The sequence below is a fragment of the Antedon bifida genome, chromosome 8, assembly GCF_963402885.1.
Source record: "Antedon bifida chromosome 8, ecAntBifi1.1, whole genome shotgun sequence".
In the NCBI taxonomy this organism is placed as follows: Eukaryota; Metazoa; Echinodermata; class Crinoidea; order Comatulida; family Antedonidae; genus Antedon; species Antedon bifida.
In genome coordinates this window covers 21717609-21740555 of record NC_136233.1, presented here as the reverse complement: position 1 = coordinate 21740555, position 22947 = coordinate 21717609, and the positions used below count along the sequence as shown (strand labels likewise).

Sequence of the window (22947 nt, the reverse complement as noted above, 5' to 3'; positions counted from 1 at the left end):
AACATGACAACTCAGTAGTTGATTCTCAACTTACGATCTGAATGTCAACTTACGATCTGAATGTCAACTTACGATCTGAATGTCAACTTACGATCTGAATGTCAACTTACGATCTGAATGTCAACTTACGATCTGAATGTCAACTTACGATCTGAATGTCAACTTACGATCTGAATGTCAACTTACGATCTGAATGTCAACTTACGATCTGAATGTCAACTTACGATCTGAATGTCAACTCGCTAGTGTTTGAAATTACAACAATAACATACAGTACAACATATCAAAAAGTGTCCCCTTAATAAGTGTCCCCTGAATAGGGGTTTTCTGTGGTGTTATAACATGTATTGCCTCCCATTTGTTTTACAAGTGTCCCCTTAAAGCCGATTTTCCACTAGGAGAATTTGTTCGCGTGAATCGAAAGCGTCATGCTATGCGCATTCGAGTTTCTGTCTGTCATACTCCCTTTCTCGACGAACTTTGATTTTTTTCGCTTCAGCGAAATTTATCAGTTCGAATTGTTTCTACTTTTTGCGAAGCGAAATATTGCGCAACCAATCAGAGCTCAGGAAATGAGCCATGACGCTTTCATGAGCACTCATGCGAATCGAAATGCTAAGCAACCACGTGAGGAACATGAACGTCGCAGCTATTCGATCATGTAGTGTTAAGAGAGTAGGCGATTTTTTTCTCTTCGAAACGTTGGATTCGTGCGAACAAATTCGCCTAGTGGAAAATAGGCTTAATAGGTGTCCCAAAGGACTTCTGTAGTTTTGTTTTCACACACATTGCAAATTTCAGGATATTTAAAGATTTCTTGTGTAAACAATAGGTTTAATTTAACGTGTGAACGCACCTTTAAAAAACCCATGGTAAACAAAAATGCGAAAACACATACCTGGTCCTGTGAGTGGTGGCACAGCAGACTCGGGCAACCTTCTCTTCTTTTCCAGTGTATGATCCATCATTCCAATTGGTTTACTTAACGTGTTGATGTCGTACCCATCACGATCCTCTTCTCCACCGCCCTCTTCATCATAGTGGACGAGATTCTCGATGAGGTCATCACCGGGGTCAACAAAAAGTGGCTCTTTCCTTTGTCGCATGTTACGTTGATATAGAATAAATATCAACACCAATACTGTATGAAGACAAATTGAGTTTTGCTTACTTTGGTAATAAAATATAATAAAATATAAAATAAATGTGGTGGTGTTGTAGATAATGTGTAGTGGAGCTGTAGCTTGGTGGTTAACATGCTTGCCAATTCCAAGATCCAGGGTTCAATCCTGACCTAGTGTCAGAGTTCAAATTCTGGCATAATGCCAGGATTTTAACTCACAACTCTTTCAACTCCACTACCTAAGCTTCAAATGAGACTTAATTAATGTAATTGGCGAGAGAGAGAACGAACAAAATCTATTAGGGCAAAGTAAATCATTGATTGGTAATAATACTCACTTAAGATAACCAATACACAGATGATGATGGCAATTAATAGTCCTGTACTAACACCAGCTTCTTCAACCAAGGGTTCTTTCTCTTCTCTGCAGATACCTTCACCTGCATCGTTGATGAAACAGCTGTAGCCGGCTTTGCAGGTGACACCCACGCACGCATCCACAACCACGCAACTTGTGCCTTGCAACTCACTTCCTGGCCCACAGCTAGTTATAAATAGAAAATTGATTGTTTGAAAATAATAAGGACATAAAACTGGAGGTTCGGTGTACACTTTAAAGAATCCAGTTAATCTTTCGGAAGAATAGGAGGTTACCCTGGTGTACTAGTCCATTCAGCCCCTGTGGACAGACAAACAGGCCTCGGTTGGTGGCAGCACTCGACATGAAGGGACCCTTAGGTGAGTAAGTACAAAGTTCTTGTCGCCTATGTGTTGTTGTCCACACCTGTGTGCAATTCAGCTCAGTTAGGCTGCAAGCCACCGGTTATTCCCACACATTCAAGTTCATGGCCCTGAGCACCACCATGATTGACCTTTGACTTATGAAAGAATGATTGCGATTAGATGCAGATATTTTTTTACATTTTTTATCATCCTCTATTTTTTCTTCATTCGCCGTTTTCAATACTATTTTTATTGTCTACGTATAAGAATTTGTAAATGTGATGAATAGATTGACATGACCCTTGACCCTGGAATACGAATTGGAGGAAAAAAGAGGGTGGGACTATAATAATACTAAAGAGTAGTACTTACATGCATTCATGCATCCTCCAGATGTCGTTACAAATAAAGGTAGCAGGACACACGGCCCCTATGCACGCGTCACTCACGCACCCTTCTTCTACATTTGCTTTACGTACGGTGGCAAACTCGCTGTCCGAGAATCCCAAGTAGTTGTTGTCAATTCTTGGATCATTCATACAACCCACGAAATCCTGCGATACTGCTTCGTTACCCGACAAATCGCCGACTCGCAGCGTATTTGGATCGGCCACGAATATCTGGAATGTTCCCGGCGATGCTTCAACTTGTCTGGTTCCGCCGCCTCTGTCAATCTTCAACGTGACATGGTTACCATAGCGATCATACTCAACGCTATGCCACTGTCCATTGTTGACTCTGTAATTTGGTAGGCTCATTGTAAATTCACCTTCTCCAAGATTGTACCGAAGTCTCATTGTACCATCAACGAGCTAAAAGAGTAGAATATATATACTTTAGCAAAATATAAATTTATTATTCAAACAGTATATTATAATATATGAATATATAAATTGCATTATCAACCAGCAAAACATATTAGTTATAAACACATTTTAAAAATAGTAATCACATTAATATCTCCTAAATTCCCTTACCTCAATAGTAGTGTGTTCCCCTGTGTCTAGGTTAGCTATATACCATACAAGTCCTGTCTCTTCCCACGTTCTAACCACTGAATGGTAATGTTCTTCATATCCTGACGTATCAAGCCCAGCCGCTGCTTTCACGCTGTAGTCAACGTAACTATTCGCTGCAAAGTCATGTGCTGGGGTTTCTGTAAAAAAAAAACGTAGAAAATTGTAGACCGGAAATAATGGTCTTCCGTGAAAACCAAACTAAACTGGACAACTATAATGTTAATGTATTTATATAACGCATTCCACAAACAATGTCATCTAAATGCATTGGGCTGTTTCACTTTCTAACTACATGCTTCTCCCCTAAGGGTCACGACATGTCGGTGCTGCCAACTATGGCGCTATTTCGTCTGTCCACGACAAAGTGAAATGGCTAAGTTCACGAAACTGGCTTTAAATTTCATTCCAATACAAACATACGTACCTTCATTGCACCGAACTCCTGTGTATCCGGGATAGCAAATGCAGACAGCAGTATTAATATTAGCGTCGCAAACACCGTTGACGCATTTCTCCGATCCGTCTTGATTATCGATACAGTTTTCATCCGTTCGTGGACAACCTTCTTGGGAATTCTTGAACGACGCTCCCACGTTGTTGTCGCTGAGGTCGTAAAGTTTACCATCTTGGATTAGGTTTCGTATGCAGCCGTCAAATCCAGTGTTAGCAAATGTAACTGAACTGTAATCCCATCCGGAAGTAGCACGCCCTCCGAGCTGTAGTGGTGTGTTCACATTTAACAATCTATAAACAAAAAAACATAAAGTACATTCTTAATTTATTGGTTGATTAATTGTATATATCACTTACTGATTGGTTCACTAATTGCGCATTTGACCACCACTGATTGGTCGATAACTGATGTTATTAATTTCAAATATTTTTTCCAGAATATACATCCATAGAGTAACAATAAATATAAATAGTAAAATATAGTGAAAATAGATCAGTACATAGTTGTCCATTTAGATGATGGGAGGGTGTGAACACAGGCTATAAGATCTATATGAATAAGAATTATATGAAGTCTTTCTGATACAGTAGAATCCCTATTAAGGGGACCTAAAAGTGTCCTTTTAATAAGGGTGTCTGCTACAAAGTGGTTAGCCTAGTGTTAAAACATAATATATTATTTGTTCACAGGAAAGTGTACCCTGAAATAGAGGGTGTCCCAAAGGAGTGGTTCTACTGTATATTCATAGAGGGTGGTACATTGTTGACTTACCTAGAGGTACCTGTCACTGTTCCAGTGATACGACAGCTAGAATCATCTATGGTGCTCACACTACCAACCTCAGAGATTGTAGATTTAGCTGACAGACAATGATCAACGACCAATTCAACTTCCTACAAAATAAATGCATTCATGTTAAAGACTGAGTTTGTGATGCAACACTAGATACAGACATCACATGTGATGCATATGACACTGGATACAGACATCACATGTGATGCATATGACACTGGACACAGACATCACATGTGATACATATGTGACAATGTATTACAGAATTTTCCTATGATACAGGCCAAATTAAATAACTTATGTACCCTTCCATTCCTTCTGATCTCCAGGTGATGCCATTCGTTGTCCGTCAACTCTGGCAGGTCTTGAGGCGCAAACTCAAAAGTACTCGTGTCACTTCCCAAGTTCAGTTGAAGTACAGGTCGGTTATTGACAAGTTCCAATAGTATAAAATCAGTAGGCTGTCCGGCTTCTGAAGTCATTGGACCGTTGTAAAACAGAGTACCATCTTGATTGGTGATAAACTCGATTGATGTTCGCGTGTCCTCGCATTGTTCTAACGTTTCGACCCAAGCGTAGCTACCACTGCCGCTAAAACTTCTCTTGATCTCCTCGCATCGACCACCTTCAAAACCTGTGGGGCACTGACAACTGAAAAAAAAATATTAATCATTTTATTCTTTTATTTATTCAACCAAATCGGTCCATCAGCAAAAAAGCGCCATAACACATTAGTGTCCGCAACCTGTACAACAAACATCAACGTTATAATATAAGCATAATCAGGAAAAATGGTATCTACCGCTAATCAATCTATGGGTATAATTTCAAAATAAATTTTACCTAAATCCTTCTGGGGTATCTGTACATGTACCACCATTCAGACAAGCATCGTACGAGCATCCGGCTGGGAAGATCTTCTCTCCAGCACATCCGCAAGCAGCGACTGTGTATGTGGTTATTCCTGTAAACGACTGCGATTGTAGATCAATAAGGTACGGTTCTTTTGTGACGGTGTAATCATTGTAACACGATCCTTCGCAAACTCCTTCGTCCATGAAACATGCATCGATTTTAATCATCGTAATCGTCAGTCCTGTACTAGACTCAACCTGTGAAAAAAATGTTATTAAAATTTAATTTTTTCTATTTCTTTCAGCAAAACAATACATATAATTTAATTTCCAGAAGACGAATACAATAAAAAGGTTCCTGTCTGCTGGATTATATAATAGTGAAAAAATCACTATGTTAAGTCCTTGTCGTGCAGATTACAAGAAAAAGACTACTCCAACAAATTACCTGATCTTTGTTCTGACGGACAGCGCTATCCATTCGTTCTGCTTTGTAATATGGAGATCCGTGCGCTGAATATCTAACTTCGATAGTATTCGCTTCGTCAACCACGTCCATCACGCTGAAGATATCAATATTCATCTCCTTAGCCCCGATAATACCTGCCAAACTCTTGCGCAATTTTCCATACTTGCTGTTAGGTTCGCGGACAAAGTTGGCGGCAGTTGTTCCAGTAAAGCGTAACGATCCGGAATTATACACGGCCTCTTCTGGTAAATCGGTAACGGTGACCGTGACTGTTGCAGTGCTGTCTATCCACTTGTTGTCAGACACTAACACTTGCATCGTGTATGTACCGGACGGCGTTCCTGGCTTGATTAAAATGTTCCCATTTTCTGGGTCAACCTGTAGGCACAAAACAATATAAGTGTTTTTTAACTATTACTATTTTAATTTAACAAAATAAATCAATGTTTAAATTTTTACGCAAATACCAGACAATGATCATAGGAAGGGGAGTTGAGTGTGTGCCAGTGCCAACCTCTTTCTATATACCTAACAAAAAAACAAACAAAAAAACTGGATAAAGAACAAACAACAAAAGAAGGTTACTCACATCAAAATGGTCCCATACTGCATCATCTGGTTTAATCTTTGTGAACGTTTTTTCATCAATATCATCACTATCTGGATCTGGGGCGTTTACTGGGCCTACTGGGGTAGCACCGATACCACTGCCTGATCCACCTACAGATACCAAATCATATTCATTACAACAGTGTTTTGCTAATAGCTTATTTAAACTAGTAGTAATTTATTTAAACTAACAGTAACCTATTTAAACAAATATTAACCTATTTAAACTAATATTAACCTATTTAAACTAATATTAACCTATTTAAACTAACAGTAACCTATTTAAACTAATAGTAACTTATTTAAACTAATAGTAACCTATTTAAACTAATAGTAACCAAACTAATATTAACCTATTTAAACTAATAGTAACCTATTTAAACTAATAGTAACCTATTTAAACTAATAGTTACCTATTTAAACTAATATTAACCTATTTAAACTAATAGTAACCTATTTAAACTAATAGTAACCAAACTAATAGTAACCTATTTAAACTAATAATAACCTATTTAAACTAATAGTAACCTATTTAAACTAATAGTTACCTATTTAAACTAATAGTAACCTATTTAAACTAATAGTTACCTATTTAAACTAATAGTAACCAAACTAATAGTAACCTATTTAAATTAATAGTAACCAACTTAAACTATAGTAATCTTACTTACCTTCATAGGTGTAAACAAACATATCCTTGCTGCCATCTTCATGTTGGTTATCATTCTCATCACCAATTCTTATTTTTAGTACACTGACACACTTGTTAGGAGGAACAAAAGAGTCTGAGATTTCAATTTGCATGTGGTAATATTCCTGTATCTCTCGGTCAAATTTTTTAAGAGTAGAGATCGTTGCAACATTTTCTGAAATAAACGAACATGGGTAAATGAAAATAGGATGAAAGTATTACCATTCAGTGTAATATGGCATAATGGTAAGGGATATTGTATGTAATATGTATTTGAGAGACCTGTCTGTGTTATATTGCTTGTATACTCAAGGCAATCTAACAACAGGATGCTGAGCTCCGGACATCAAAGAGTTTATCTGTGGCTCAACATGATCAGTTCCACGCCCCTTAAAATACACTGAGTACTGCGGAGAATATGTATATTACAGTACTGTTGGTATTTGTCGCTGCCATACATAAGATCAAAGGACTGTTACGTGTTCCTATATTGGCAAGACGAGCTCAGTGTCCTATTGTTAGATTGCCTTGGTATCATACTCTCAAGATACTCTCATTGAGTTGGAAAAATGTTAAAATGTACTTTCAGAAATTCAAGGATCTAAAACAAGTGTTTGGCTAGGTGGACTGACTGTTTAAAGCTTCAGATTTTCACTTAAGCACTATCTTGATTTAAGCAAAAAAAAAAATTGCATCCATGAGTATTCAAGGATTTAAAACAAGTTTTTGGCTAGGTGGACTGACTGATTAAAGCTTCAGATTTTCACTTAAGCACTATCTTGACTTAAGCAAAAACATGGATAGGATATATAAATACATACCACCAACAGTCATCAAGAATGCCTCGTTAATGCTGTACTCATCATTGATTCCTTTATCATCTCCATTGACAATTCTAAAAGTAAACGGTGTCTGGATGCCTGTGTCAGGATCAGTTGGCGATATGACCGCAACCTCTATAGGGCTGGCAGAGTTCTCCATTACAACTGGTGTATACTGGTCTTCCCCGAAGCTTGGACACTCATCGTTGATGTCCAAGACTTCAATAGTTAGGAGTCCTTCACCGGTCATTGGTGGTATTCCTGCATCTATGGCCAGGACTTTCAGATCATGCCGTTCAATTGTTTCTCTGTCCAACTCTTTTACAATTCTTAATACACCAGAGTCCGGGTTCACTTCAAATAAACCATCCTCATTGGTTGAGGGATCAATTTCATACCTATGCAAAAATACAAATTAATTTTTAATACAAAATACATTTTACTTTAAAGATGTCCCTCTGAAAAATAATTTTAAATTTGTTTTGTTGAATATTCCATTTTAATGTCACAAAATAGTTATCCACTTTGACCAAAAATTGGATCTAAACAAATATATTTACTCAAAAAAAAACTTTAATTTAAAGCAAACAAATTGTCAAATTAGCTGCTAGCCAATGGACTTTTGGTCGAATTTAACCATTTATTATGTTATTTTATAAGAGACAAAAGATATTAACTTTATTAAAACTACAAAATAACCTATTCAAAGTCTGATTTAATTAAACTTCATTTTTCATGTTTTTGGGGGACATACATCTTTAAAGGTAATATTTAGTATAGACAAAATATTTTACAAGATTCTCTGTAAATTGGATGAAAACAAAAACTTACCTGGCAACTCTTCCATTATCTCCCAACTCAGTATCTTTAGCAAAAACTGTCATGACAGCATCCTGAGGTATTTGTCCCTCAAAGAAACTAAACGTTTGGGGAAGATTCTCAAAGACTGGTGCGTTATCATTTACGTCCATCACAGTGATTTGTACCGTGGCACTTGCCGAAGCCTGGCTATCAGACGCCTGAATGGTCAATGTAAATGACCAGTCACCCGTCTCATAATCCAATTCCTACAATGAAAACAAAACATTAGCATTTTTAAGATAACATAGCTTAATGCAGACATACATTTTCCCTACTCTTTCTACACTAATGTGACTTAACATTTTTACGCGACTCCACAGTGGAGACATCAATTTTATTTGATAAAAAAAAACAACTTTACCTTATTTAGAACCAAGATAGCATTCTGTTTATTAACAGGATTTGGGTTAATCTTGAATTTACCAGCACTGTTTCCGGATACAATAGTGAAGGTAAGTTCAGCATTAACACCAATATCTCGGTCGCTGGCTAGAATATCCAGCACTCTACTTCCTTTAGCGAGGGTCTCGGGAACGGTTTCGGAGTATGAGGTTGGGTTGAATATGGGAGGGTTGTCGTTGACATCATCGATTATGATAGTTGCAGTAGCGGTTGCTATAGAATATGTAAATAAAGTTATATCAGCAAATCTGGAATTTCCCAAAGAATTAACAGATCAAATAATACTTTGTTTACATGTATTATGAATACTATGTTTCATGGCTCTCCATAATGAATGCAACTTTGGAATATATTCTAAAGCTCTGACTACACTATCAAACTAGTTTAGCAAAGAAAGTGTGATGTGCCCAAATATGGTTGTGATATGATATCATCATCATGTCCATATATGGCCACATCACATTTTTTTTCTCACATAAAGTTTAATAGTGTAGACAGAGCTTAAGCGGGTAGCCACCAGCCATGTCTCTTTAATTTGTTCTTTTATATATGTAATATGTTTCATTTTATCTGTTTATTACTTTACGAATAAAGAATTGATGAAAGCGGCATTTTAGGTTGCTTTTTACCAATTTAAAGGTTATAATTTGATAATGATTTTGTTAACAATTGCTAATACACAAACTAGATAAACTATTTACCTGACTTTCTTCCAGTTGTGGCCATATCTTCAGCTTTTACCAACAGATAATATTTATCATCGGTCTCGCGGTCAAGATCGGCGTTTGAACGGACTTCGATTCTTCCATCGGCATCGATCTGAAAGAGATCTCGACCGTCTTTTCCATCGGATGGTAGGTCTGACGGAGGAATTTGCTCGAGGGTATATTGGTTATTGGAATGTGGCGGTGAATCTTTATCGGATGCGGTCATTGTCATTACGTAGCGTTCTGAAAATTACATAAAATTTATATAAATTTGTTTTATTTTATAGTTATGCAAGGATTTTGGTGAAGATTTTTGTTATTGTGCCATTTATTTTTACTAAAATGATTGTAAATAAATAAAAAATTATATCATTGTTATATTATTGAAAAATTATTTAATTAAGACACAAATAAATTACATTGTATATTTAATAATTGCATTATTAACAAACACATAGCAATTAAAGCTCTGTCCACACTATCAAACTAGTTTAACAAAATGTGTGATGTGCCCAAATATGGTAGTGATATGTCCAAATATGGTAGTGATATGACATAATCATATCCATATATGGGCACAGCATAAAGTTTTATAGTGTAGACAGAGCTAAAGATTACATATTAAAATTTATATTGTTATGGTACAGTATTTGTAAAAAAATATGATATTACTATCATGTTTGGAAAGGATAATGGTGTACATACTTGAAGGGGGATTTCCCTCTTCCACATGGCCTTCATACCGCGCTTCATTGAACTCCGGCCCATTATCGTTAATATCTTGCACGATAATTATAATGTCGGTGTAACCGCTTCTTCCAGCACCATTCTCATCAGTTGCGACCGCCAAAAACCTCCACTCTGTTTTATACTCGTGATCTAACGTCTGCAACACGTAGATATCACCAGTGTTCTCACGTATTATGAAATAATCACTGTCTTCGCCCTCGAGACCGTATCTGATGGCGCTTGCAGGGCCGACAGACCCTTCATCCTTATCTTCTGCTGTTACCTGTACAACAAAAACATTTGGAGTTGTATGTTTCACATTTTCTATCTTTATCTTTTCTTTATGTATAATGTATAAATATTGACGATGTAAATACTTATTTTATTAGAAGTGAAAAGAATTAATATATAATTAAAAAAAGCATATAAGAAAAAAACAAACACAGCAATTTCGGTTGCAAAGATACGTTTGTAATACAGTATGCTTACAATGTTACAATTTGTCTCTGTAAGTTTAAAACATTTTGAGATGGAGCAAGAACAGGGCAGAAAGAAATTCTTTAAGTAATTGACCCTTCTCCAATTTAAGACCAATTTCGAACAACTTTTCCACTTTGCTGTTGAAAACTAAATGCTATAAAAAGGACAGGACTTACTTTTAGTACGAAAATTTCTTGATTATCGTCATTTTCCTCCAATATTTCGGCTCTATACAATTCCTGATTAAATTCAGGGTCTATATCGTTCACGTTTTCCACCGTGATCACGACAGTGGCCGTAGTTTCGTGTTTTCCATCAGTGGCGACGTAGTCGAGTTCGTAACTGGTTATTGTCTCGTAGTCCAATGAGGACGCTACTTTGATTCGACCCGTGTGTGCTTCTACTTCAAATACGGCACTTTGATATGGTTGGTTGCCAGGTTGTGTTCTACCACCCGCAATTAAATAGTTTAGCCGTCCACCTGTAATAATATTATGCAAATTACAACAATTTGTAAATTATCAAGTGATGAATCTTATTTATGGGGGAGGGTTTCATAAACCACCTCATGATATTGTTAAATATGCCATTTTGATGTTCCACAATAGTCATTCACCCTGACCAAAAATGGGATAAAAAAAAAAATATTTACATAAAAAAACTAATTTAACAAAAAAACAGTCAAATTGGCTGCCAGCCAATAGGTTTTTGGTTGAATTTAAGCATTTGTTTTTTGTAAGTTACATTCATTAACTTTATTAAAGTACAAAATGGCCTATTCAAAATCCAATTTTATTAATCTTCATTTTCATGTTTTTTTGAGGACAATACATCTTTAACAAAAAAGAGAATACATGATCCCTCAGTGTAATCTCTTTTGTTTATCATCATTGCCTTCTCCTCCTCGAGCTCCTTACCTTCATCAGCATCTGTTCCCGTGATAGTAGCAATGCTGGTTCCAATCTTGACATCTTCCTGCACCGTTTCTGTATACCTCGTTTCACTAAACTCTGGTCTGTTGTCGTTCTCGTCAATGATGGCAATCCTTACGGCTACCGTGGCTGATTAAAACAAAATGAATAGCGCCATCATTCCAACTATCAATGCTCACGGCGCTGTGGACTTTGCACTACATGTTTCTCCCTTAAGGGTTGTGCCAGGTCTCCCTCAACTTTCCACAACAATAAGCGTGTGCAACGCATGGTGGGAAGGGTTTGGGAGGAATTGTCACAACGGGCATGTATTTGATTTGTTGTTTGTACACACGCATCATGATGTTTGCTCTCAAACCCTTCCCATCACGCATTGTGCAATGAGGTTCCTCGCAAAATTAAGCTATTTATTGGCTGGGTGTGAACTAGTACACCGTCAAAAAGGTGTACAAGGTTCTTTATTGTGCGCATGAATATTTTGTGCCATACAATATTTCGATCTATCCATACAATTAGGTGATATATTGCATGTTCAGATTTTTGTAAAAACCGTGAGAAATTTCTCATCTCTATACTACAATCGGAATAAGAAAACCAACAGACATTTCAAATATTATATATTTGTACCTGTATTACTCTCTCCTTGCGTTACACTTGGGATGGCGGAAGGGGCCGAGTCTTCTGCGGTGATGTAGATTACGTAGCTGGAAGTTTCTTCACGATCAAAGTTGGCGTTTGTTGTGATTATTCCATTGGTTGGATCAATTACAAAGTCGTTGTTTATCAACGTGTTTCCTGGTCCGGGTGTTTGACTGTACGAGATCTACAATAAAGCACATTATACAGTACAATTAAATTTACAAGTTTGGTCCAGACATTTTCGACTCAGAAAAATGGGCGACCATGTTGATGCAATGCAGGCAATAATGGCGGGGTAAAACGGCTACAAATTTAATATTCAGGAATCTACAAATAATTATTTAATAAAAATGCATTATAAATATAAATGCAGTAACTGCAGTAGAATAATTTTGACCCAATGACCCAAACACCGAAAATGATGACAAAAATACAAAATTGTAATGATAAATGAAATGATGCTTTAATATGAAGTTATGGACCATGCCAAGCCATTATACAGTAGTTACTGCAGCAGTAACCGTATTTTATTTACTCTTTAAAGCTCTGTCTACACTATCAAATAATTTGACAAAAAAGTGTGATGTGCCCAAATATGGTAGTGATATGACATCATCATGTCCACATATGGGCACATCACATATTTGTGCCACATGAAGTAGTGTAGACAGAGCTTTAGGTAAGCTTTTAATGTGTAATCATACACGTTGCAGCGACTGCCTCACAACTTTTTTGAAACAAACAAAAATATTGTTTACTGCAGTAACTGCAGTCCAACAAAATACCGAATTATAATTAACTTAAGTAAAGCGATAAAAGGATATTTACCCGTTGGAAATTTGGTTCAGTGTCGTCGTCCTCGGCCATAACTTGGATCACCATGTGGTTCGTATCTTGGTAGTCTCCTTCGGCAATATTTGCCTGGTAGCCCTTTGATAGAACAAACTCTGGTTGTTTGTCGTTTACGTCAATCACGTTCACATTGACAACAATGAAACTTTCTTGATTTAAATCCTGCGCCTTAATACGTAGTTCATACCTAATAGTTAAATGTTGAAAAATTGATATTTTATCTTCTGGTATTCTTGTTAAAGCCTTCTGATTGGTTCCCACAACAACGCAACGCAAGTACATACATGCAACACAAGATAATAATGATTGGTCTGGCTGCGCTTACATACTTGGACAAGCTCTTTCTACACCATTAAACTTTATGTGATAAAAAAAATATGATGTGCCCATATATTTTTTTTAAATTTTATACTCATCCGACAGCGAGTAACTCGCCAATTACAGGATAGATAAACTATTTAATAATTTATCGTGCTTATAAACTAAGTCTCATTTGAGGCTTAGGGAGTGGAGTTGAAAGAGTCATGAGTTACAACCCTGCACTAGGTCAGGATTGAACCCGGGACCTTGGGATTGGAAGGCAAGCACGTTAACCACCAAGCTACAGCTCCACTACATGATGATGTCATATCACTACCATATCTGCGTATATAACTTCCATATTTGGGCACATCACACTTTTTTTGTCGAACTAGTTTGATAGTGTAGACAGAGCTTAAAGTGAGGCTCCATACTTACTCATTTTAACCTAACTAATTTGGCCAGCCTAGCCCTATATGATTTCATTAACCATTTGGCTAGCTGAATAGTTGGGAATAACAGCCCATTATACTCTCGCACACAAGGCATTAATTGGCTAGCTCTGTAATGATATTTACCAAAGCATTATATGATTATTAATATTAATTCATCAGTCGTTACCGCACCTTGTGGTTTCCTCGTAATCCAAGCTATCCGAGACGAATACGTTTCCATCAATGTCAATTTTAAATTTAACTGGATTATTCGTCTCTTTAGTTTCACCGGACACAATGTCGTAGGTTATCGTGGTGCCATCTGAGGCTGTAGCTGGTGAATTAAAAATAGTGGTGAGAACGCCGATGTCTTCTCTCACGTTAACATCCGGGTGTGGGTTCGTCGTAAATTCTGGTGGGTCCAGTCGTGCATCAGTGAACACAACCTCCACGGTCGTTTGACTGACATGTTGATTGTTATCTGTAACTGTAACTCTTAACTGTACGTCCTATAAAAAAAAGGGAGAAAACAGTTATGATGAATTATACAAAGTGGGTACATTTTGTAAATTATATTATGCTTCATAACGTTTTTTTTATAGACTTTGACACTCAATAAAAGAGGGAAGAAAAAATATGGAAAGCGAAGGCAGATGCCCGGAAAGATCATAATTAACACCTTGTTTTGGGCGAGCCTTAAAAAAGAAATGAAAATAAATTGAAAAAAGAGTACTTGAGAAAAAAAAATAAAGGAATAAATAAATATAGACTGGATGGTAAAACGGAATATGATGAGTAATCAACCAATCAAAAATCAAGGCTACACTCGGGGATGTTAGAATTCACGTTAAAGGGTAGTTGTGGGTCTTATTATAAAGTATAATATTGATATATCTACTAATCTTTATTATGTAATGTGTACTTACAGTATCTGGATAGTCCAGTAAACTTGATTTGACCTTGACAACACCGTTCGATTCAACCATAAAATAATCGTTTTCATCGCCTAATGAAAACGTTAACCCTAATCTCTCGTCCTCTTCATCCGGATCAAATGCTTCCATACGAACCACTACTTCACCAACTGCAGCATCTCTCGCCAAAGTTGCTAAAATAAAAAACACAAAATTTGATTTAGTTTATTATTTTACTCAATTTTCTGCACTGTATCTCCATGGAATCGCATATCTATCACGTTATGGCTGTATTACGTTAAGGTCAAGCTTATGGCCTATGATACAACATCACATGTGATACGTATGTTACACTGTATTACATAATTTGCCTGATACTGGACATACTATAATTATACAGCATCAAGAATTGGCTAGAGAATCTGCAAATGTTACACTTGATTGATTTCACTGTTTTTGCAAAACCAATCAAGCATAGCATTTATAGATGCTACACTTGAATGGTTTTTCATGAATAAATTAACCAAAACGGCAAACTTACTTGCATAAGACAAAGCTTGCGGATAGACATCATTCTGATCTCCCACAATAACCGTGAATTGACAGATTCCGGTCAGCTTGTTTTTACCGCCATCTTCAGCAAGCACAGATAAAGAAAACATGTCGATATCCTCCCGGTCCAAGATCTTATTTGTTTTGAGAACACCCGTCACGGGATCAATGAAGAAATAATTCTTTTTTGTCTTTTCTTCCACGATTCTGTACGTAACTTCACCGTTAGAGCCTTTATCTGCATCTGTAGCTACAACCTAGAGCATAGATTAACAAAATTAGTTGTCGAGCATTCTTAGCGTTCGAAGCAAAATGGGGGCATGCTATACTACACAAATAATGAATGTTTATGAGTTGATTGGTGAGAATATTTCATGGGTTGAAAGCGCCCATTTAATAACAACTGAAATATTCTCTCAATTAAAAAATTATTGATAACTTACTCGTTATTAATTAATATAAACAAAACAATCATACATACGTTTATAACTTCCGAAGTTCGTTCTCCGTTCTCATCAACGACGGGTTTATATGTATCACAATCGGGAAAGGTTGGCGTATTGTCATTGATGTCATTCACAACGATAACAACAGTTGCGTTAGACTTGTTTATGATGGTAGGACTTTGTGAACAACACGCATCATCATCTCGGGCTAATATCGTTATTGTGTAAGAAGCTTCGGTAAGCATACCGGTGATTGATGATCGACTGACGACGCCTACAAACAAAACAAAATTAATTTTAAAAAATTGATTAAAATGTAACCTTAACCACTATCAAATGGGCTGTTTATAAAGTTTCTATTTACCTGTGTACGTGTCTACTTCAAACAGTTCGTAGCCAACGCCTTCTCGTTCAATCGCAAAGGTAAGGCCGTCACCGTCAGGATCCGTAGCATAGACATTATTGATCTTATAATTCGGTGGTGCGTTCTCATCAACTTGGAATGAATACGTCGATTGCGAGAACACGGGACTGACGTCGTTCACGTTGGTCATGTAAACACGAATGGTGGCCGTACTCGTGGAACCGCCGAGGTCCGTAGCAGTCACAACAAATGCATATCGATTTGATTCTATCTCGTAGTCCAATGGACCACTTGGGTAAACATATCCATCTCTGTTTACCCAGAAAGGTACATCACTTGGGGTCGTAAATAAAACTTTACCATAAACGTCGCCATCTTGGTCCTCAACGGTAACTGAAAATGTTTTAATACAAAAATTAATTGATATTTGTGTATCATTTAAAGCCTTGTTCACACTACACTAAATTGAAAATGTTTTGTGCAAGATTCATGACAAAGAAATTCTATGGTAGTGGCTGTGGTTTTTTTTAAGCCACACTTTGGTATAGTCACCCTACAGTTCACATTTAACCTTTGACTTATTATTATATACATATTTTCTTGTGCCTGGATATTGTAAATGAGTGACATAATTCAACCTATTGGTTGACAAGGCACTTGTATTGTTTATGATGGTTTTAACAATAATGAAAATTAGGTTTTAAGTTTTTCAATAGACAGGCCAAAAAAAAAAGTTTTGACAAGAACAACAGCGTTTCTTGAACCAGGAAATAATGTACACCTTTATATCCAACAGTTGAACTAGGGCAAGGTGACAGGATGAGCACATTCTTAACCGCAAGCACTGTTCTGATTGGTCAGAATATTACAAAAGGGCGGGGCTTAATGATCTATTTTGTTATCTCACCTTTGCCAATACTCCTTGTTGTTGGGTTACTTTCACTGATATCATTGAACGCATAAATAACCTGACTGAACTGTGGAGTATGGTCATTCACATCCGCAACGTTCACAAAAACCTAATAAAAAAAAGAATGAAATATAATAAATTATTTGTTTGTATAATAGTGCATAGGTTATTACAATCCCACTGCCTAGCATGGTGATATCAGAGGATGAGATTCAGAGAACATACCACTTTATTTGTAGGGGTGTTTAAAGATAAGATTGATGGTTTGTTTACTGTACACTATCAAACTAGTTTGACAAAAAAAGTGTGATGTGCCCAAATATGGTAGTGTTATGCTTAAATATGGTATGATATGACATCATCATGTCCATATATGGGCACATTACGTTTTCTTGTCACATAAATTGTGATAGTGTACAGTAGACAGAGCTTAAGGAAATGTTCAAAAATATTTTCACTGAAATTGGATAAAATTAATACATTCTGAAAAGTGGAGACATTATGTCTGGGCATCCTACATTATAATTGAACATTTTGTCTCAAAATAGACCTAGTTATCAAATAAAGAAATTCTTTAAAAACTCTGAAACAATAGGGACTCGTAAAACAATCATACTACCATCCTCACAAAGATGCAAGAAGGTGATCCCAGAGGATGGAGAAGTTTTCTCTACCTACAAACTTTGCTAAAAAGTTACATCATTGTACTAGAGAAAAAAACAAACCTCGCAATAGCCACTTCCGATTACGTCTTCTGCTCGAATCCTTAGTTTGTAACCATCGCGAACCTCTCTGTCAACAACCGATGTTAAAGATATCATGCCGTTGCCGTTGATGGAAAAGAGATTCCCCTCGGGTTGTTTCGCAATGGAGTACGACACTGTGCCAGTCCTCTCAAATGATTTCGCCTTTACTGTCAACAATCTATAAGACAAAATCAATTTATTAATTTGGCAAACTGCCAAAGAGGAAACCATGGACCAAACAGAACATCTTAATAAAATCAATAAATACATCATAGAAAGAAAAGGAAATAAAATCCATGTAAAGAAATCTATCAAAATAAACTAGTATAAAAAAAACTACCAGTAGACCCTTCCATGTTTAGATAATAAAAAACATTGTGATATACAGTATACATTTTTTTTTTCAATTTGTATGTTTTAATGGCGTCCCTGACACAAGGATACTTTCTATGTAGGTGATGCCACCATTTTTTTTTGGAAATAAATGTTTTACGATTGATTGAACTTGAAAAAAAATGAAACGTACGTTCTCGGGCTGGAGCCTTCAACCACTTCAACGTTGTAAACTTCTTGTGTAAACTGAGGAACACGATCTCCAAACACTATCAGGATATCAGCATATGATATCATGTCTGTACCGGTTTCTTTGGCCGACACTGTCAGTGTAATCTCATCGATTCCTGTAAGGCTCTGTCCTTGCGGGAAGTTTGTGAATACCTCTCCAGTTGTTTCATCAATTCTAAAGACATCTCCAGCAGTGTCTGCAAAAAACGAAAAAACTCATAGTATCATAGGCAAATTCTATATACAGCATCACATATGTTTCACATATGATGCCTGTATCATGGGCACTAACATAACCGAACCTCAACCTTCTATGTGATACACATGAGATGTTGTATTATGGAAGGTGCCTAAGATACTGGACAAATATTGTCATTCGTGACAATAAAGCATTGAAAATCATGTGGTATGAATATATTGTTGACAAACCTATTATAAATTTCATTAACCCAGTACAATTTTTTTTATCTTCTTTGTAAAACTTGCCAACTCTATACCTTTATAAACAATTACTCGGTGAAGTAATTCTTTAAATTCACTTTACTATTTCTTAAAAAAAAAAGATTAACTCAACAGTGAATAACTTAATATTTATGTAACGGCTACACTTAATAATTCATTCAAGCCTCCAGAATGAGGCTATAAATCACGTCAAGACAGATTTTACGAGCACGAACACGCTTTAACGTCCATGTAAAATTTCATTGTTATAAACCAAAAAATGTTCCTACATATACCGTCGTAACATCCATTTATTTTTGTTTTCAGAATTAACATTATCTTAAATCTTAAAAAAGTCTCATTTTCATATGGATATTGAGATACTGAGCCGTGTTTTATCGTCAATAAGTGGCGCCTAAAGTCTCGAGGGAGTAATGCTGTCTCATCTTAAATTTCCGTGCTCTGTAGTAATTTGATGATGGTGCTCTACTCTACGCTTCAGTACATCTTTGTACGGTGTATAATATATTAATGAATTAAAAACATGAATATAGAAATTGTAATCTTATTTGACCCGTTTTTTTTATTATCAAAATATTTTAATTTAAATAAAACATTTAACAATCAATCACACCCAATGTAATTAATCATTACAAACATTGTTGTACTTTTACTACGAATAACATTAATTTAAAACAAAAACATAATTAAACCATTGAAATAACTAAGATTACTTTTAATTGTTTGAAGTTAACACTTAATACACAATTGATGAGTCACCAATACCTATGACTGTACAGTAGCTAAAAATAAAATATGTACAATACAAATTGAAATAATAAAAACTACCAATATTTAATTAATTAAATTCTACTAGTCTACTATTTTTTTTCTCATGGGTTTTGGTCTGCCGCCAGTCTACAGTAGCAATACAGTCGTCTCTCAATTTGTCCCATTTTTTAAATCTCTCGAGTCCGTTTTGGTTAATTTTTAAATAAACTTTCTAATTATATACACAAAGTCTGAATGTAAATAAAATTCAACAAATAAGAGTATGTAAAAATACATAAGTACTAATTTTCTTTACAGTATCACTATCAGAAAATTATCGAAACTAATGATAGATAAAATTATCAAAAATCTTGTCACGCTACAACAAAAAAAAAAACAAAAAAAATAACAATACAAAACCAAAAAATACAATCGTAACTTAATTTTCATTTTTTAATCATTAATTTTATCTTGTTTTTGTTGATAATTAATAGTTTCCTGCTTTCTAATTTGAAAGGTTTTTCTGCGGAACGCTTTATGAATTAGTTTATAATCTAATTATACAAGTTATTATGGCGAGACGACGATGACAACCAATGAATGTGATTTGATTATTGAATGAAAATGAAAAAAACAACCAAACACCGATTCAATTTTAACTTAATGTCACGGTTTCTGAATAATAATACGATGTACACAAAATCTAAATTAAAAAGCTATAGTATACGAAAGTATTTTTAGTCTTGTTAACTATACAAAAAGCGATTTCTCACATGTTGTATACTATTACTACTGTCAGTAGCTGTACTGTTAATTACCTAAGGACGAAACTGTATTGAAATATTCTTCATGAGAACTTTGGTAATTTTTAAGATAACAAAGATCATTGTACAGTATTCTCGCCGTAAAGTAATTATTTTTACAAATTTACAGTTAAATTGTAGTATTTTATTTATTTTATTATCTATATTTGGCAGTTGTTATCGCTGTCGTTTTTATGAATAAATAAAAATACCACTGTCTAGGAATTGTTTCCAGTTTAAAATTAAAGGTTGTTTTTCAGTTGTTCATGGAAGGCTACCAGTAATAGCCAGATGCATTGGGGTATACATAAACACAACAAGTGCCTTGATTGGGCGACATCAAAATCCCTGACATAAACAAATATACAAGTGATATCAACGATCAATTTTTGGCTGATCCTATTACCTACACTAGTATGGCATGCATAATATCGATCAGAAAATATATTCATAAATGTGAAAGGTTTTTAAAAATTTTTTTTATTGAGAAAAAGGGTTTTACTGAAAGTGTAACAAACTTTGGCAGTAATATTTTACCGAGTTTTGCTTGTACAGTATAATCCTCCTTTAATGGGACATACCTCCGAGGACACTTTGCTGGCTCGATCCCAAGGTGTCCCCTTAATAGGTGTAAGAGTTCTACTTTAATACTGCTGAATGGTATAAGGCCTTTTTCCCATCAGTGTCAGTCAGTTAACAATTAAATAAAAGTCGTCGTTCAATGAACGTTTCTCCAGACTTCATTATAAATTTAATAATTCCAATTTCCTTGTATGACCTTTGACCATTCTCTCTTTCGATCAACATAAGTATTCTATTTCAATAATAATTATTATTCATAACTCTTCAGAATGTATATTATTACCTAGTTAGTAGAAATTGTACATCATATCCCTTCTTAAAGTTCATTTCCTTCTAAGTGTTATATTCTGAACATTAACAAGGCAGTTTTAAAAAGAAAATATTGATTATTTCTTGTATGTAAGAAACACATGAATATTGATTTTTACTTGTTTTACTTACCTATAATCATAAAATATACATACAATAAATATCCTACCATATTAGTGTCTTTTTGAGAAAAGAAATTATTTAGAGTAAGTTAGGGTTACTGTACAAGGTTAATGTTTATTGTCGATAGACTACTGTACAATACTGTACAGTATGAGAATTAGCTAAACTTGAAATCTTCCTGTCTACACTATCAAACTTTATGTGGAAAAAATGTGATGTGCCTATATAGTTTATGGACATGATGATGATATATCACTACCATATTTGGGTATATCACTACCATATTTGGGTATATCACTACCATATTTGGGTATATCACTACCATATTAGGGTATATCACTACCATATTTGGGTATATTACTACCATATTTGGGTATATCACTACCATATTAGGGTATATCACTACCATATTTGGGTATATCACTACCATATTTGGGTATATCACTACCATATTTGGGTATATCACTACCATATTTGGGTATATCACTACCATATTTGGGTATATCACTACCATATTTGGGTATATCACTACCATATTTGGGCACATCACTAGTTTGATAGTGTAGACAGAGCTTTACAATATCAAAAAAATACTCACCTATGAAAAATCCATATGTGATATCGGTACTAGAATCATCTGGGTCAACGGCCGAGAGCTGATAAACTGAAACGCCATTGGACACTTCAGGCATGAGCACAGCAATGTACGGTACGTATTCCATAGTCCAGATTGGGGGCTCATCTACATCACCGATTGTTATTGTTAAGGTAGTTGAGTTGTATGTCACTAAAAACAAAACAAAAAAAATGAATTTAAATGTGCATTGTCATTAAAGAAAAGATTTTATTATAGCATTAAAAAACATTGGATGACATTTACTACGCTCGCGCTAAGGTCAAATTTTCGTTCGCCAAAATGGCGAAAGGTTTTGAAAAACATTAGCCAAATTGAAAATCCTTTAGCCAAATTTTAAAAAACATAAAAATTCGCAAAAATGTTAATTAAATAAATAATGCATGTATTTGTTTGTTATTTTACTTCTTTTACATTTATATATTATTATTATTAGGTATCCCAATGAAGCTGATTTTCGTTACCGCGATTTTAACACGTTCGTGAAATTTCAAAAAGTGACGTGTCTTTGAAGTTAAAAATATACTATTTCTTATGTACCTATGAGAATAAAAATTATATGCCTGGAAAGATCTTGTTTAAGGGATTATTTTTATATATTTTTAATCTATGTTTATTAAATATTTTAATAGAAAACGCGAGTTAAAAATGAGGTACAAAAGCCGGCGAGCCGAAATCCGCGCGCTAAAAATAACTTTGGAAAACACCTACCCATTTTCGCACCCGATCGCACGAGGTCCATAATAGGTGGTGGAGTAATTTTTGTTGCATGTTATCAGGCTTTAAATACTCTTTATTTTGATACGTAAATCGGTTATTATTATTATGTACTTCCGCCTCATATGTCAATTTTAACGATAAAAATTGAATTTTTGAGTCTTTCTCATTATCAAAATC

At 35.3% G+C, this 22947-nt stretch overlaps 1 protein-coding gene across 1 annotated transcript in view; it reads right to left on the bottom strand.

Annotated features, from left to right (window-relative positions):
• Positions 1 to 22947, bottom strand: part of LOC144850696 (neural-cadherin-like) — a 36293-nt gene that overhangs the window by 1711 nt on the left and 11635 nt on the right. The window contains exons 2-30 of the mRNA XM_078708073.1: positions 22015 to 22203; positions 18350 to 18584; positions 17803 to 18001; positions 17075 to 17186; positions 16168 to 16560; positions 15839 to 16077; positions 15347 to 15614; positions 14818 to 14999; positions 14084 to 14400; positions 13134 to 13344; positions 12294 to 12489; positions 11652 to 11795; positions 10911 to 11215; positions 10231 to 10537; positions 9520 to 9768; positions 8778 to 9031; positions 8387 to 8622; positions 7556 to 7953; positions 6715 to 6909; positions 6024 to 6154; positions 5414 to 5812; positions 4955 to 5223; positions 4417 to 4762; positions 4091 to 4212; positions 3290 to 3609; positions 2824 to 3002; positions 2219 to 2658; positions 1462 to 1667; positions 899 to 1141 (exon numbers count right to left, since the gene is read on the bottom strand). Coding sequence (XP_078564199.1) covers positions 899 to 1141; positions 1462 to 1667; positions 2219 to 2658; positions 2824 to 3002; positions 3290 to 3609; positions 4091 to 4212; positions 4417 to 4762; positions 4955 to 5223; positions 5414 to 5812; positions 6024 to 6154; positions 6715 to 6909; positions 7556 to 7953; positions 8387 to 8622; positions 8778 to 9031; positions 9520 to 9768; positions 10231 to 10537; positions 10911 to 11215; positions 11652 to 11795; positions 12294 to 12489; positions 13134 to 13344; positions 14084 to 14400; positions 14818 to 14999; positions 15347 to 15614; positions 15839 to 16077; positions 16168 to 16560; positions 17075 to 17186; positions 17803 to 18001; positions 18350 to 18584; positions 22015 to 22203 — 7284 coding nt within the window. The remainder of the gene's footprint in view (positions 1 to 898; positions 1142 to 1461; positions 1668 to 2218; positions 2659 to 2823; positions 3003 to 3289; positions 3610 to 4090; positions 4213 to 4416; positions 4763 to 4954; positions 5224 to 5413; positions 5813 to 6023; positions 6155 to 6714; positions 6910 to 7555; positions 7954 to 8386; positions 8623 to 8777; positions 9032 to 9519; positions 9769 to 10230; positions 10538 to 10910; positions 11216 to 11651; positions 11796 to 12293; positions 12490 to 13133; positions 13345 to 14083; positions 14401 to 14817; positions 15000 to 15346; positions 15615 to 15838; positions 16078 to 16167; positions 16561 to 17074; positions 17187 to 17802; positions 18002 to 18349; positions 18585 to 22014; positions 22204 to 22947) is intronic.